Here is a 15663-nt window from a genome sequence, read left to right as displayed (position 1 = left end):
CCCGACGCGCTCCGTTCCCAGCTGTTGTTTTCCAGGATTACAGAAGCAGCAGGGAGCAGAGAGAGATACTGAAGAGAAGGGGAAGGCGGCTGGTGGCAGGCGAGGGCTCCGAGAGCACCGCGGATGTCCAGCAGCAAGCTGCAACCTCACCAAACAATTAAACACAAAAATCAGAGTCAAGTTCTGCTGGCGAGGATGTGTCAGGTCCTGCTGACAAGCACGCTCAGAACCTTGTTTCTGTCAGCGTTGCCAAAAGCTGTTAATAAAAACAATTACAATTTTCAAAGCCATGTAATGTACCTGAACATCTTTTCTGCCAAAGCTCTCCCAAAGGTGAGGCTTCATGCACTGGTGGACTTCCACCTGCTTCCCCCACCCCAAAGAAAGGTTGCACGGTCCCTTGGTTTGGTTTACAGACAAACCCAGGGAGCCCCGGGTTCAGGTAGTTATTGAGGTTAAAGCAATGTGCAGGGCAGGTGAGAAAGAGCACTTTCAGGCTCTTTGTAACTTATTTTCATCGGCATTTTTCCATCTGTTCACATAAGCCTGGCCTTTTAAAAATGAAACCAAAAGCCTCAACACCAGTAGCAGAAGAAAATATGCAAAGCTTTCAAGTTGTATGCTACATAGAGCGCCTTCCACTACGCTCAATTAACAATTCCTGTAGGTAAATCTATACACACAAAGAAATGGAGGGGAGGCAAGGAAAGAGACCTGACAGCCCCCAGCACCTCCCCATGCACTCCTTGGATGTGGCTGACGAACCCCTCCTGCACAGGAGATGCGCCGTCAATATTTACCCAACAAGGCAGCAGCTTGGGGGGAGCACACAAACATGAAATACACGCTGGAGAGCAGCTCTGCCAAGGAAATCCCTCGGATTCAAGCAGAGGAACTTGAGAATTTACAGCAGAGGAAGGAACAGTACAAGTAACCCACACACTTCTCTAGAAAGCCTCACGTCATTAAATTTAGTAACGAAACATCAGCAGAGTGCATGGTAAGGGGATCCAGAGCTGGCTTCGTTACAGCTCCAAGAGCTGTTTGTCAACAGAAAGTCTGCAGTAAACAGTGCTCCCACGTGCATTTAGTGGAGGGAGATTTCAGACCCAGCTCCAGCAGGTGAGCAACTAAACAGAAAAACAACTGAAAAGCTGATGGAGGTTGCTCAGTCGTAATGAATGCTGCGCTCGATTTATTCAAAGGAAAACACACTGAGATATACCTAAAGGCAATCGAGTCAGACCAGCACACACCAACTCCCCCTCAGGCTAAAAACAAAAGATTGATACAGCAGAAAAATGCTCACAAAACCTTTTTGACACTAGAGAAAAAAAAACAAGGCACAGTGAAGGAATTAAAGGCAGCCCTACAAGTCTCTAGCGCACCTCAGTTACATGACTTAGTGTTTCTGTGGCTTTCTCTGGCAGGGAAAGGGCTTCTAAGGATCAACAGCTACAAGTCAAATACTTTCCTCATACCAAGACTGGATGCTGTTCTGGGAGGGAAAGTCCATCATGAATTTAAGTCTGGGTCATCGTCTGCTTGTAATACCCACGGCATGTATTCAGAAATGGATGGTGAACTGCCAAAAGGGCTGGGAGACTCCCCAAAACACAGCCAGTAACTACCTGCAGACTTCTCCACATAGTCCCCAAGTAGGATATTGGCTACACGAACAGGCATGGGGGTGTTTTTCCCCTTTAGCCTGTCTGACGAGTGGGGAGCAGTTTGGTGAGAAATGGAAGCTGAGGAGAGAGGGAAGGATGATTCTGCTGCTGCAATGGAAACAACCAGTGGTCACGAAGGGAATGGAAAAGAGTAGGATCTTCAGATGCCTTCAATCCCCTGCCCAGCCCGTGGATTTCCTGGAAACAGAACAAGTGTCTTTGGAAAGTTTCATTCAACTGCACGCAACCTTTCCTCCTCCTCCTCAGTCTATTTTGTTGGTGCAATTTGTGAGTTACTGAACTAGTTACCTACACACCACATTCTTCAATGTTTGCTCCTTCTTTCCAAGAAGTCAATTTTAATTAAACCCGTCTATTCCTGCAGATGGAATGACGCTAGGCGTAATGGTAATTGGTCATATAATCCCAATTCCTCATTTACACAGATCCCAACAGAAGCAAGGCTGCTGATGTAAAAGGGATCCGGTAAAGTACAGAAGATTAGTCCTCCATCGCTGAGTCCAAAACCTCATCTCGACAGCACTCAAACAGCAGATGTGAAGTTTCAGCTGTGCAGCCCGTACACTAATTAATTTAGGAAGTCAGACCAAATCAACACACGCACTGCAAAGCTGGCTGCATTTCTTCACTTCGGCCATCTTTGCTGTGAAACAAGCTCAGTTCACACCTAGAGACTCAAACCAAACACGTTCCAGAGCTTGCACCAATGCTGGTACCTGCGAGACTGGGTGAGAATTGGCTGTTAATTGCAGGCCTCAAGTGTGAGCTAACAACAAAACTTGATCTTGAAAATAATTGCTGGTCTAGCCGCATTATGGTTCATTTTCTGCAGAGCGCTGACTTGAAGTGAGATCTGCTCATCTGCAGCAGCAGAACTGTTCCCAAGAAACTGGTGCTACACTGACCTTTACTTTATGTTCGCTTTCCTCCACGTCTTCAAATGCTGTCTATGATTATTCCTTTGGCACGCAAGAGACATCATTAACTTTGCATTAACTTTCAACAGAAGTGTTCATGGAATTTCTAGCAGATACACAGATAGCTGGGAGTTATGATCAAACAGCCCGTGCACTGTTTATTTTGCTAGAAATAACTATCCCGTGGGTCTTCATGTCCACTGCGTTGCTCACTGCTCCTTCAAGACCATCTAGGTCTTCATGGTATGAAAACACCATTTAAACTTCTGCATTTTTTTTTGACAGTGAACTGGGATTACCTCCATTTCCATCAAGCGTAGACATTTGAAGGGCACCTCCAACACCACTGCCTTTTAAATGATTTCAGTGGCATTCCTCAGCTTTCTGTTTGCAACCGAATGGCAAGTTGCAAATCCAAAAGCAGACGGAAGCGAACATTGCATGGGAAGTTTGAGAAAGTTTGTCTTTGCTGAGTAAGCTGATACCAGAGCTCAGAAAGTAGCCTGCCCTTTGTTTTTCTGCAAGTCCCTCAACACTCCTCCTGGCTTTTCCTGCTTTTTATCTCCCCTTGTACCCAAATTCTTTTGAAAATCTATCTCCAATGGACGGATTCCAGAAAAACCTATGAATAAATTTCCTTCCTGTTCTTCCCCAAAAGGATTCAAGCCACGGTGTTCCACCAAGAAATTAGCTTTTATTTTATGTATTATTTTTTTTAAATAAGAAACGTGTAAATGCTGTACTTAGGTAAAAAGCCTGCACTTAGGCTACCTTCTTGGCTAGTTCATACCTTGCTGAGCTCATGGATTTTCTTTCAAAACTTTTCCCTGCAGGGGTGATGTGGCAGTGACACAAATCTAAGCCTCATCTCACAGCAGAGCTGACAAACTCCTTTCCTCACCATGTCTAAAGACATTTCAGAGTGGCAGGAGATGAAATGCTTGTTTATGAAAAGCAGGAAGGTTATATTCAAATATGAGAAAAATACCAGAAAATGTTATTTCCAAGATCAAAGCTCAAGTTTAAACTTTTTAAAGTCAATATTCCTCTAGGCTGAGAGACTCTAAAAGGTCCCTTTAAAAATTCCTTATGCTTAATGTATTTTTAGACAAATATTTTTATGACTACAGGAGAAGCAAGCTCCCCTCTGCTTTAAGATTGTTTCTATGGAAACAAACCCATTGGCGAGCAGCAGTCCTGAACAACTAAAGCCACTGTCTGTAGCGAGAATAAATCCCTGGTCAGAAACCCACGGGTCTGGAGGGCTGAGTACGCAGAGCTCACAGGATGCAGCCAGTGGAGTCCAAACAAAGCTCTCGCAATCAAGGTTGGAAGCGCATGAGACAGCCAGAGCACTGCTGAGCACACTTGCATTGCTTTGCATGGGGAGAGCAGACTCGGGGAATTAATTCTGAATTGATGAATGCATGTTACGTTGAGACAGAGGAGAATCTACATATTTAATCTAGATGAGAATCACAGATTTGGCCTTTATGTGTAGGTAGTGGCAATTACAAAGAAGCGATCGGATGTTTTGGCAGCAAAGAAAAGCAGCAGCATCCAAGGACGCTCCAGAACACGCAGGCTTACTGCTCCAACCACTAAGCACTACTTCTGCAGGAGGCTTTGGGAGGCAGAGGAAGGAAGAGACAACAGCTGGCATGTACTCGCTTGGATTTTCAGTGCGAACCCAGTAAACAAGGCGTGGCACAGACAGCTGCAGAGAATTTAACAGAGGAAGGAGATGAATGGGATTCAAATCAAGCATGGGTTGAGCCTCCCCCTTGTGCACTCTGGCAGTTCCTCTCAGCGTGCCAGACCAAGGCTAAAATCTACAGCACGTTCCCATCACAGACAATGGTTTCTCTGATCAGACAGATCTGCTCTGAGGGCAGACAGCTCCCTGATGGAAAGGCTCCGGAGACAGCAACACAATCCTTCGGTGATGCTGCAGTCAGATGAAAACGCCCTGAGCTTCCCCACACGTTTTCTGTTTAGTATCTTCTGAAGAGTACAGAGAGAAGCTGTGACAGCGCCACAAAGGCTGGTCTGCCACTTCTTGGAAGAGACTCTCTGGGAAGTCATTAAGTGTTCTTTGCCTGAAGTATTTCAGAACAGGAAAAATACACTTGCCAAGACAAAACCTGCCTGCGTGCCAGCCACAGGGGTGCTGAAGGAGCACACAATCAAGTGTTTTTTCCAGACCCATTCCAATTCTAGTTGCTAACTATCCTATATTGTAACATGAAGAATTACTCTGACCTCTCCCTACGGCAGGCGTCTAAACACATGGGGTATTTTTCCAAATACAAGGTCAAAATTGCTCATGATCTGTACAAAACAAGAAAGTTATGAAGGATTTTAAAGTGTTTAGGTCCTGTAGCAAGTGTAGATCGACTGTGTGAAGGCTACCATTACACAAGTCAAGTTTTTCCTTTCTTATGGGACAGGTTGCCTTTTATTCTTAGAAGAAAGTTTCTGCTTAGGTCCCAGGGCATCTCCCACCAAATACTCGCACAGGTGAGGATCTCCAGCAAGAGAATATAATCTTCCTAAACTCACCTGTAGCACTTCAGACCCTGGTGATGCATAACCTGTATTTGAGAATACATGCTGCTTTTGTGGTCAGGCCTTAATGAGTGGCTAAAAACCTCAGACAGGTTATTTTTATACTTCTAACTACCATGATTCATCCATTTCTACACTCCAGGGAGAAAAACAGGAAGGAAACACTCAGTAAGTCCTCGATTTCGTTCAACATTGGTAATGAGTGTCGAGCAAGCTGTGGGAAGCAGAAGAAACAACCCCACTCCACTTGGAGTGGCATTTAATAAACTTAAGCAACTCTGGAAAAATAGACATACTCAGGAGGTGGGTGGCACATGGAAAGATTAATTTGTGTTAATTAGGCATTGTGGAGGAGGAATATTTTGAAGGGGGGAAGCAGTTTCAGAATTTCAGCGAACAATGTGATAAAATACTAATTAGCCAATTATTTCCCCATAGTGGCAAGCAACTTTCCAAGGCATTTCTTCTGCAACTGTCATCTCTCCTGTTAGGTGGCTAAGCTGCTCCCCGCACGTCCTGACATAACTATTCTGGCAGGACCAGTTTGCCTCTCAGGAGCATCATTCCTTTATCTTTCATAAAGGTAAAGGCAAGAGAGAATGAAAGCTTTCCCAGAGAGTCAGTGTGAGCTAAAGAGGCTAACTTGCAAAGGAAAAGCTCGCCATGCTTATGAGAAAGCCTAGAATTAGGAACTATTCTGAACATCCCAGCTCAAGTTCAATTATGTCACAAGGCTGCCTCTCTATCAACAGATTGCCACCCTTTTATTGCCCTAAGGACCTAGGTTTTAAAACACCATACAGTCCTTTATTAAGCACTTTCTGATTGCCCAGCTTTTAATGGCTCTTGCTAGGAAAAAAAGACTAAGTGCTAATTAATGGGACAAAGAAGAGGGAGGGACAGAGAGGTAGGCATGATCCAGAAGACAGTAATTAGTATAATCTCATTAAGGCTGCTATGGTAACATCAAACATGAACTAACCTGGAGAACCATACTCGTGTCTTGGCAACCTGCAGATCTTAGGCATGACTTCCATTAGGGTCTTGACATACTGAAGAATCGTCCCTTGTAACTAAGAGAAAAGAAGTGCTTGTTAACATGTCAGCGTTATTAACTGAGAAACTTCACAACAATCATGTTCAAAAAGCATGTAGATTGAACAAGGCCCAAAAATGATGCATTTAACTCTGTCAGTCATCTTCGAAAAAGCAACTTCCCCAGATGAATACAGTTGCACTGTAACGCAGTTCCTTCATAAGGCATTAGCCACTGGTTTGCCATGGGAGAAGTGGCAGAGCAGCTGAAGCCAGGAAGGAAAAAAAATAAGTACAGGAAATCGCCATCTTTTCTTACAGGCCATCTCTATTGTCTGACCAACCTTTTGATTTTTGGTGGAAAAAAAATAAAGTTCATCTGAATGTTTTCAATTCTTAGTACCAGGTATGCCTGTAACAGCTTAACTTGGCATTCCAGACATACACACATACGTACATCTCCCTATATCTCAGCATTTGCCTCAAGCATCAGCAGGATACCTCCCCCCAGTCCTTTCAGCCTCCTTTATAAATGCCTAATCACTCCATGCTACCTTCAGTGAACTGAGATGATTTGCAAATAATAATTATAATCCCCCCCAAAAACAAACCAATACCCAGAGCATGAAAATTATGACAGTTTTCATAGAATCATAGAGTGGTTTGGGTTGGAAGGGACCTTAAAGACCATTTAATTCCAACCCCAGGTTGCTCAAAGCCCATCTTTCCCTGAAGACGGTACCACGGCATCCCTTCAAGCAGGGTCCATCCTTTCTAGAATTTCAAAAGCGTAGGTGGAACATGGTGGGGATCACGATAGACAAGCTACCAAGTATGTCAAGTATGTGAGGGGAGATTATGAATATTACAGCTTTCCACCTCTTACAACTGGATTATTTTGGCAGCGTGCTCCTTATAGGCAGCTAGGGCAGGGAACAAAGGACCATTTCTGTACCTTAAACTTAAATGCATTATGGCTGTATGCAGATATTAACAATGCTGTGAACAAACAGCCCCTCAGTCTCCTTCTAGTTACAGATAAGGCCATTTCCAATACTAGATACAACGGCTGTGTGGAGAACTTCTTCAACATCTGGTCTGAGCACTCTTCTAAATAGGCTTGATGCTATCCTCTGCTAGATCAAGCGTGGAGATTAAACCTCCCTTGTTATTAAGCGTCATCTGTCAATGCTGTTATTAATGAAAGCCCTGAGGTTAGGGAAGGCAGAAAGCACACTCCAGCTCCAGATATTCTGAGAAAGTAAATCAGTTCATTTGAAACATCTGTACTTTTCCTGAGTTCACCCAGGTCCTACCAGTGTGAGTCTCCCCAAACCCGAATCCAAGGTTTTCAAAACGCTGCTCAGATTGCCAAGGCACATCTATTACTTTCACAAGGCACTGGGTACTCTCAAATAGAGTTTATATTGAACCTCAGTAGTTGTAACACTTCAGTTTTACTCGAGATCTTACTTTCCTTAGGAATCTTACTTTCAATTTGCTTTTCTAAAAGTATTTCCTATCAGAAGCCATTTGGAATAGCAACACTGACAGAAAATTGGCATACCAAGCTCTTGACGACTTTCAGCAACTCCTCCATCACCACAGCAATCCCCTGGTACCCAAGAAGCCTGCAGATGACTTTAAAGTGAGGGGGGCCCACAAAATTCCTGTAGTTGCTGTAGATACTGGAATATGCCAGATTCAGCGCCTAAAATGAGAAAAGTAGATTTGATTAATGAAAATTTCAGCTGACTGCATCTTAGTAATAAACTCACTTAGACAGCATTTTTAAGCATATTAAAAAATAATACTAAACAACAACTTTGTGTCTCACTCTCTATCCAGGAAGTTAAAACATAAATCTTCTCTTCTGTAAGACAAGTTTTTCTTGCTCAGCAAGGGAGTTCCTCTAAACAATATTTGTTAGCCAGGTATCCTCACTTGCCATTTATAGAGCCACGAAATTTTCCACTTTCATATTTTTCTGCTTCCACAGGTAGAAAAGGCTGAGTAGTACATGAACTCAGAGCACAGCTTCTATTCCTACACAGCCCATTTTATGCACAAAACATCTTGAAAGAAGTGACTTCAATTTTCAGTTCATAGTGAGTGTTTTAAACCTCTGAGGACTCAATTAAAAAAAAAAAAAAAACAGCCTTTTGCAGTGAGTGGACTCTGCAGCTAATTAGTAAGGATCTCTCTTTTTCAAACATCTTAGCTGTACACAGCATGAAAGCAAATCCAAGCCTGGGGCGTAACCTCATGGAAATTCTCCTGGAATTGTATAAAAAGGGTCAGGTGCTTGGCCATATTAACGTGTATTTCTTCAAAGTGAGCAGAAGTATACAGACCGGTGCCATGCAGGGATTTAGAAACTGTTTGCTGGAGCATCCATCCTACAAGGACAGATTGTTCTGTCCTTCAGTCAGAACAATCCATTTTAACATCAGAAAAAAACTTTACTACTGTTACAGTGGTCAAAGGGTGAGGCTGTGGAGTCTCTGTGTCCTTGGAGATGTCGAAAATCTGATTGGGGATGGCCCTGAGCAAGCTCCTGGAGGTGCCCCTGCTCCAGATGATGCCCGAGGTGCCTTCTGTCAGCCTGTGGAGTCTGTTCTGAGGACAGCATCCTCGTGTTGGTTTTGTGGAGGAGAGCTGGTTTTGAATTCCCAGCCATCTTTTCCGTGCATGTAACCCAAAATAGATGCTGGGCTAATTATTAGCCTCCATATGCAACGCTCACACTCCTGCTGGATCCGAGCTGACAAAAAGGCTCGATTCCAAACAGCCACTGCTGGCCAGAAGCCTGAAGCCACAGTCCCTCACATACCACGTACCTATTTGCGTAGCTCTCCACTTACAGAAAGGAAATCTGGGGCACTGAATGGAATGGACACCAGTAAAACACTACAAAAACACTTGCAGATAAACATCCCAACAGATTGAAGCATTTTACACACAGTTATCTGCCAAAAGGCAGGATTTCATCCTTCTCTCTGATGTTTTCGGTCAGGTAGGTCTGCACGTTAAACGTATCCAAACTCTTTCAGCTACAGCACCAAGAGTGGTTCCAGCATGAATAACTCACCGATACATAACAATAAGAAGTCAGCACACCTAAAAATACATCTCTCTTTAATGTAACCTTCGTGGAGCAGCGCCTAACGTGGTCCACCTGTGAACACCGGGTTAGCAGAGCTTTGTGAACTGTGACGAGGGATTTGGAGAACACCAGCACACACCTCCGGGATGCTCAAAACCAAAGCATTTAGGGAAAATGCCAGTAACAAGGCTGCGGGTGGAAGGAGAGGAGGGAAGAGGGAGGGAGCTCAATGTTTTTTCAGCTATGCTTGCTCCCTCCCCTACTTAAATGTAACAAAAAAAAAAAAGAGATGCTAGTTGCTGATGTCATCCAAGTGCTAGCATTAATCACTCACAGCATCACTGGTACAGGCACAGGAGCATATAACAGGGATGTGCAGGCAGTACCCTGTCCAAGAAGAAGGAAGCAATACAGGAGGAAAAAGACATTATTGTCCTCCTCTCTGCTCTTTGAAAACCAAGGCAAACGGCATCTTTAGACAAGATGTGCTTGTGCATGAATTTCAGTAGAAGAGACGAAGAAGCCATGCCACAACCAGCACCAGGGAAAAAACCTGAAAGGAGCAAGCAGTGAGGATTCAATCCAGGGGGAAGAAAAAGCAGAGATCATGAAGCAAATAACTCCTGTGGGAAATGATACAGAACATCTAGTGGTTATGTTATTTTTGCATCAGCACCTGAAAATCCTGTTCTGAAAGCTGTGTCGGGAAGTGATGGTAAGTACTGACTTTTTAAAACACCAAATGTGGTTTCCAAACATTAACTTGCCAGTAATTATGTATCTAACAGCTAATGTTCTATAAAAAAATCAGAACCTATTCCTACTGTTACTAATTAAACTACTATTACTAATAAAACCCCACACACTCTACTTACAAAATGCTGTGATGAAGAAGCTATGGTTTCTAGACATTATTAAGGAAGTATTCTATTAAAAAAATATATATAATTTTAAGTAATTGGAAGCTAACAACTACAAAAAGGAAGCAAAAGAGTAAGTAGAAATGCTGATTGTACTAATGTGCCTGATTTTAATATTTGCAGGTGTTGGTTAGATGTCAAAATGTCTGTCTAGTAAGTTTATGTGATAGCAAACTCAGTTTCTTTATCCTGTTGCTTTATCAAGAGTGCACTCCTAAATAGACCATGATTAGAAAGATCAGTCCTAAGGTTTTGTATTGTAATGAAAATAAACATACTGGGAAGCAGGGAGAAGAGCTAAGTACAATCCAAAAGCCTTGAGCAACAATTTTCCTACTTAATGGGAATTATTAATGCAACACAACTATCAAGGTCCCAATAAAATAATATATATTTTGCCAGCCTCCCACCTAGTGTAAAATGCAATTAAAGTATTACAGAATAATCTCAGAACGCATTACAAGCAAATTTTATGAGCTTTCTTCATCAGGAAATTGTTATTTAGCCAGGAGACTTAACATCTTAATACTGATCATCACAAAACACAATTCATTTTTATACTGAAGTCATAAACAATGAAACACAGTGCTACTGCTGGCATTTACGTACCCAAAAAAGCAAGGAACTTTCACAGTGGAAAAAAACTTTCAGATGACTGCCACTGGAAACCGAGTATTAAACCAAAAGACGATCAGACTGAATTGCTCAGGGAGGCTCTTCTCAAGAAGTTACCTCCATAGCAAAGCAAAAACCAAACCTCCCAACCAAACGAAAACACCCACTGGCTGTTATTAGTATTTGTTTTGTTATAAAGGAACAATTTTAATTAAAAGTCTACCAAGGCAGAAGCCAACTTTTTTGTCCCAAAAGGAAGCTATTCCTTAAAAGGAGCACTTAGGAAACTGCACAGAAACTGCGATGTTTCTATGCACTGTTTTGTTTTGCAGTTCCACCTAAATGCAAATTCCTCTTGAGAAAAATACCCGGTGCTTTATTCTGGGGGCTGCAGCACTTGTGCATGCAGCACGTATGCTGAAAATGACAGAGGCAAACTTTGAACGAGGTGCTGAGGGCCAACATCCTCTGATTCCCCACTGTATGGGCAGAGCAATCTGAAAATGCCTTGGTAAGGAAGCGGCTCCCCAAATCCCAATCCTGCAAAATACACCACCTCTCGAGGAGGCGGGATACAACTGAGATGAGATACAACTGATCATCTGGGCAGGCAGCAGCTCTGGCTGAATTTCTCTACGTGTGTTTTTAGCCTTGGCAAAGAAATAGACGGTTTCAAGCTAAGAGAGCTGTTTCCTAATGAACTCAATTACTTTTTTTTTTAATTACAGAGCACCACGATCCACGAGGTACCCCCAGCAGCACAACCTCTCAGTTATCTCCCTGGGAAACACTAAGCTCCCCTTTCTGAAGATCCCTGCTGGGGAAGGACCCCCCGAGCAGCTCAGCAATGGGCATTACCGTCCAGAACATCACCGGGAACACGGCGGTGGTGATCTGGCCCCAGCTGGCCAGCTGCGCTGACAGCTTTTACAGCGTCATGTACCACCCCAACTGGAGGAGCACGCCGGCCAGCTACTCGAGGAAGAGCTTCCAGAAGGAGGAGAGGGTGCCCGCCAGCCGCTCCTCCTTCGTGGTGGAGAACCTGACCCCGCTGACCACCTACATCCTCTGCGTCACCTGCCAGTCCGCCAACCCCTCCAGCGACCAGTGCCGGGTCTTCAACACGCTGCAACGCGACCCGGCGTCCTCCGGCACCGCCAAGAAGGAGCTGGCGCTGGGCATCTGGCTGGCCAGCAGCCTCCTGCTCCTCGTCATCGCCGCCGTCCTCCTCTACGGCTGCCTGCACCTGCTGTGCCGCAGGAGGCGCGAGGGCCCGCGGGGCCGAGCCGGCTCCGCCGAATGGGACCCGGGGAAGACGTGGACCAAAAGCGCAGCGGGAGCCTCCGAGGAGCTCGGCGTGCAGGGCCGAGGGAGGAGGGACAGCCAGGAGGAGCAGCAGGAGGGTGGCATCCAGCTGGCCACCATCATAGCCAACCCGTCAGCCTGCCAGCAGCCCTGCCGGCCCACGGCCGAGAGCCGGGAGCAAGCGCCAAGGGCCGGGCCGTACTCTGCCATCAATTAGAAGCCTTTCGGCAGGGAGGAGAGCTCCTGCCGCTTGGGACATCCCCATCCTTCAACCCCATCGTGTGCTTTGTCACCACTCGTGACAAGGGCTGCTCGTCTGTGCCTGCTGCCCTCACGGCCCCGTCCAATGCCCTCGCGCTGCCCCAATACTCAGAGGCAAAGGTTTGGGCTGCCCATAACTCTCTGCTGCACTTTGCTGCTTCAAAATGTGGCGAAAAACTCTGGGATGTCTTACTTGGAGCTCTTCAGCACCCACCAGAAGCTCCTTTCCACACCGCAGTGACTCCCTGTAGAGGCAGCAGGGCTCAGAGAAGCAGCTCCCGGTCCTTCCTCCTCCCCCCCCCTTCAGTTTAGATAATAAAACTCATCCATCAGCTGCAAGTTTCTGTCCAACCATACCGTAAGTTTTGTAGGACCAAGGGGGCAAGGAAGTAAAAACACGCCAACAGGCATTTTATTTTGGTACCAATCCGATCTGCTAGTCATCTAACTGCGCCTGTGGACGTCACGGCAAGAAAAAGCCCTTCAGACAGAAATCTGTTCACCCTGGCAAAATGATGCATCTTGTCTGGCTTGTGTGTGTAAGTCACTCTGTCTGAAATCCCTGAAGTGAATTTATGTTCCGTAAAAACGTAATAAATCTCACTAACGCTGCACGATGTGGTATTTCTAAAAACCAAGAGGCACGGTGACTGCGGGCCTTGTGGAGTGCTATCAGCAGGAACCTACACATAAAGCCAGCTCTCGCTGACCCAGCTCCTTCAGCACAGGCTGAACATTTCACAGCAGGCAATGGGGCTTTGCAGCTACCGTGTTTGGGCAACACTTACCACAACTGGAGAGAGACCTCAGCCCTCATCCTGCTAGAAATGCAGGAGCTGACCTCAGTCTGATGTGTCTTTTTTCCCCCCAGGATAGGTAAAACACGCAAAAAATGTGTGCCAAATGAAGGGTAAGCGTTAATTTTAGGAAAAAAACTTCCAAAGGGATCTTTGTTAAGGCAGCAGTAACACCTTCTCCACCCCCTGCACAGCATTTCCTCCAGCTGCCAAGCATTTCTCTTTGTCTTACAAACTAATCTCAAATAAACTGCGAAGATGACAGCGCTGCGCTGCTGTGATTCATAAAACAGGTGATTGATGAAACGCCCTGAAAAACTCTCTTCAGAACATGAAGGCAATATGACAGGTTGCCTTTCCAAAAGGGGTAGCTGGGGAGGAGGGGGCAGAAAAAATGCTTTCAAATGGTCTTGTAATTAAATTAGTAACACTCCTCTGACCAGGAGTTTGTAAGAGAGCGAAAATATTGTTTTAATGTTAAAGGTACAGAGTCAGGAGACATAAATTCTCATCTCTACCAACATCTTGGGCCATTGGAAAAGACTTTATTTTTCTGCATCTCTGTTTCTTGCTGTGGATTTTGAGGCAATCCTATCCATATATTTACACAGTATTTGTGTATTATTTATACATGTGTGTATCCCATACTGAGAACACAAGGGGCAGCTCAGTCTTAAAGCAGCTTTGAGGAGATTTAACTCCTGAATGTACTGTTTAAGCACAAAACGTGTTCATGTGTGTGTGTTTGCGTGCACATCATCTTGAGAAGGTAAGGAGCTAAACATGGAAGTGTTCCCAGGAATGGGATTTCCGTCATCTAAATATAAACCCATTCCACTCTGGGAGTTTACTATGCACTGCTTAGATAAATACATCATTTCGCAAGCAAGGGGTTGTCTTGCTCCCACCAGAAAAGAGGAATGCACACAGAGTGTCATTTAAGGACTTCTGCACTGGTTTTCAAGATCATTACACACACACAGAGCTACGGGATTCTTCAACTCTTGCTCAAACATTTTATTACAGATCTGTTCGGGCTCCTTCTGGCAATCCTGTGTGTTGGTAGTTCACTGTCCAGTTTTAACACTCAAATAATAAAGGGCAAACATTTGAAGTGACTGCTAAGCTGATACCAAGATGCAACATGGTGCCAAATGCGGCTTATTTGTGCACCAGCAGCAGATAAACATAACGCAGAAGACATACAAACGTGAAAATGTTTGGAAGGTGTTTTTTCAAATCCCTAGAAGAGGCTCTTTGTTACATATCCCCTATTATTTTATGCCTCCAGCCCGCATTTCCGAATTTCAGTCTGCTGACATTCATTTCATTTCGCTAATCCTACACACATTTCAACAGAGTAAAGGGATTTCAGCGACCACACTCAGTGAGCTTTCAAGGTACGCCAGCTCCCTTAGATGGCTGACGAGCTTCTGCAGGCAAGCTCCTTCCTACCTGACAGCTCTGCTCCCATGCCAGCCAGGAGAGGTAAATCGTGTCTGTGGGCTTTTGTTTTGCTTATCAGATGGAAATCACCCTCAGAAAATTAGAGGCAATAGAGAATGCGGACTCAACTGTCTACGATAAACAGGAACACACATTAACACAGATCACATGCTTTGAACCACGTAGAAATATCTGACATGTGAACCCCTTGAGACCAACACTAAAAAAAGATCTTTAATTATTCCTAAGCAAGCATTTTGCTTGTGCAAAAATTCTGCACAGCGAATGTTTAAGCTTTACAATCTAGTAGATGCATGTATGAGTGTGTGCCTGCACGGGAAGCCACCAAGCCATTGTCTTGACCAAAATAAACACCACAGATTGCTCAAAACCAACCCGCCAAGGTTCAATACGAAAAGAAATCATTCCTTGGCGATCTGGCCAATACAAAGTGCTTACCTGGATATTTTGAACAGTTCAAGAAATACAAAAAAGAATCACAGAATCACAGAATTGTCTAGGTTGGAAGAGACCTCAAGATCATCGAGTCCAACCTCTGACCTAACGCTAACAGTCCCCACTAAGCCATATCCCTAAGCTCTACATCTAAATGTCTTTTAAAGACTTCCAGGGATGGTGACTCCACCACTTCCCTGGGCAGCCAGTTCTAATGCCTAACAAAAGAAGACAATAAAACCAAAAATACATGGCTACTTAACGTTCCCCTATTATCCATACATCAAGGCAACTGAACAGTGTAACAGTTTAAGGACTGAAATAACACAGAGACTAGATGCACTCTGTGACAAGCCATCTATATAGTGCAGAGAATAATGTCTCTTAATGATATCACACTGGAATTTGTAGCACCCATCATGTAAGAAATACTATCAGTTGCTTGCTACATAAAGCAGAAACGTCCTCTTCAAATTCCATTCAGATATCCTCAACTCTAAAACACACCAGATTCAAGAAACACTTAGAGCCACAGGGTCAGAAATA

The 15663-nt window shown here is 44.4% G+C and overlaps 2 protein-coding genes across 3 annotated transcripts in view; one reads left to right on the top strand and one right to left on the bottom strand.

Moving 5' to 3' along the window:
* CYFIP1 (cytoplasmic FMR1 interacting protein 1) overlaps positions 1-15663 on the bottom strand; it is a 62967-nt gene that overhangs the window by 6728 nt on the left and 40576 nt on the right. Inside the window, exons 24-25 of the mRNA XM_032208044.1 lie at positions 7779-7922; positions 6159-6249 (exon numbers count right to left, since the gene is read on the bottom strand). Coding sequence (XP_032063935.1) covers positions 6159-6249; positions 7779-7922 — 235 coding nt within the window. The remainder of the gene's footprint in view (positions 1-6158; positions 6250-7778; positions 7923-15663) is intronic.
* Positions 9671-15443, top strand: LOC116502243 (fibronectin type III domain-containing protein 9-like). Of its 2 annotated transcripts, XR_004254551.1 has the most exons (3): positions 9671-10032; positions 11581-12584; positions 15432-15443. XR_004254551.1 is itself a non-coding variant. In XM_032208049.1 (2 exons), exon 2 carries the CDS (start codon positions 11700-11702, stop codon positions 12372-12374), a length of 675 nt encoding a protein of 224 aa, XP_032063940.1. In that variant the 5' UTR covers positions 9671-10032; positions 11581-11699; the 3' UTR covers positions 12375-13032. The 2 variants fall into 2 exon arrangements, 1 of the variants encoding a protein (XP_032063940.1); XM_032208049.1 differs by lacking the exon at positions 15432-15443 and having other exon boundaries at positions 11581-13032.

This window comes from Aythya fuligula, chromosome 1 (genome assembly GCF_009819795.1).
Source record: "Aythya fuligula isolate bAytFul2 chromosome 1, bAytFul2.pri, whole genome shotgun sequence".
NCBI classification, from domain to species: Eukaryota; Metazoa; Chordata; class Aves; order Anseriformes; family Anatidae; genus Aythya; species Aythya fuligula.
The sequence above is the reverse complement of the archived record's forward strand: the minus strand, read 5'-3'. Positions and strand labels throughout refer to the sequence as shown.

Excerpts from the sequence above, each read along its gene's own strand:
- LOC116502243 (XM_032208049.1), top strand. The coding sequence starts at position 11,700 with ATGGGCATTACCGTCCAGAACATCACCGGGAACACGGCGGTGGTGATC.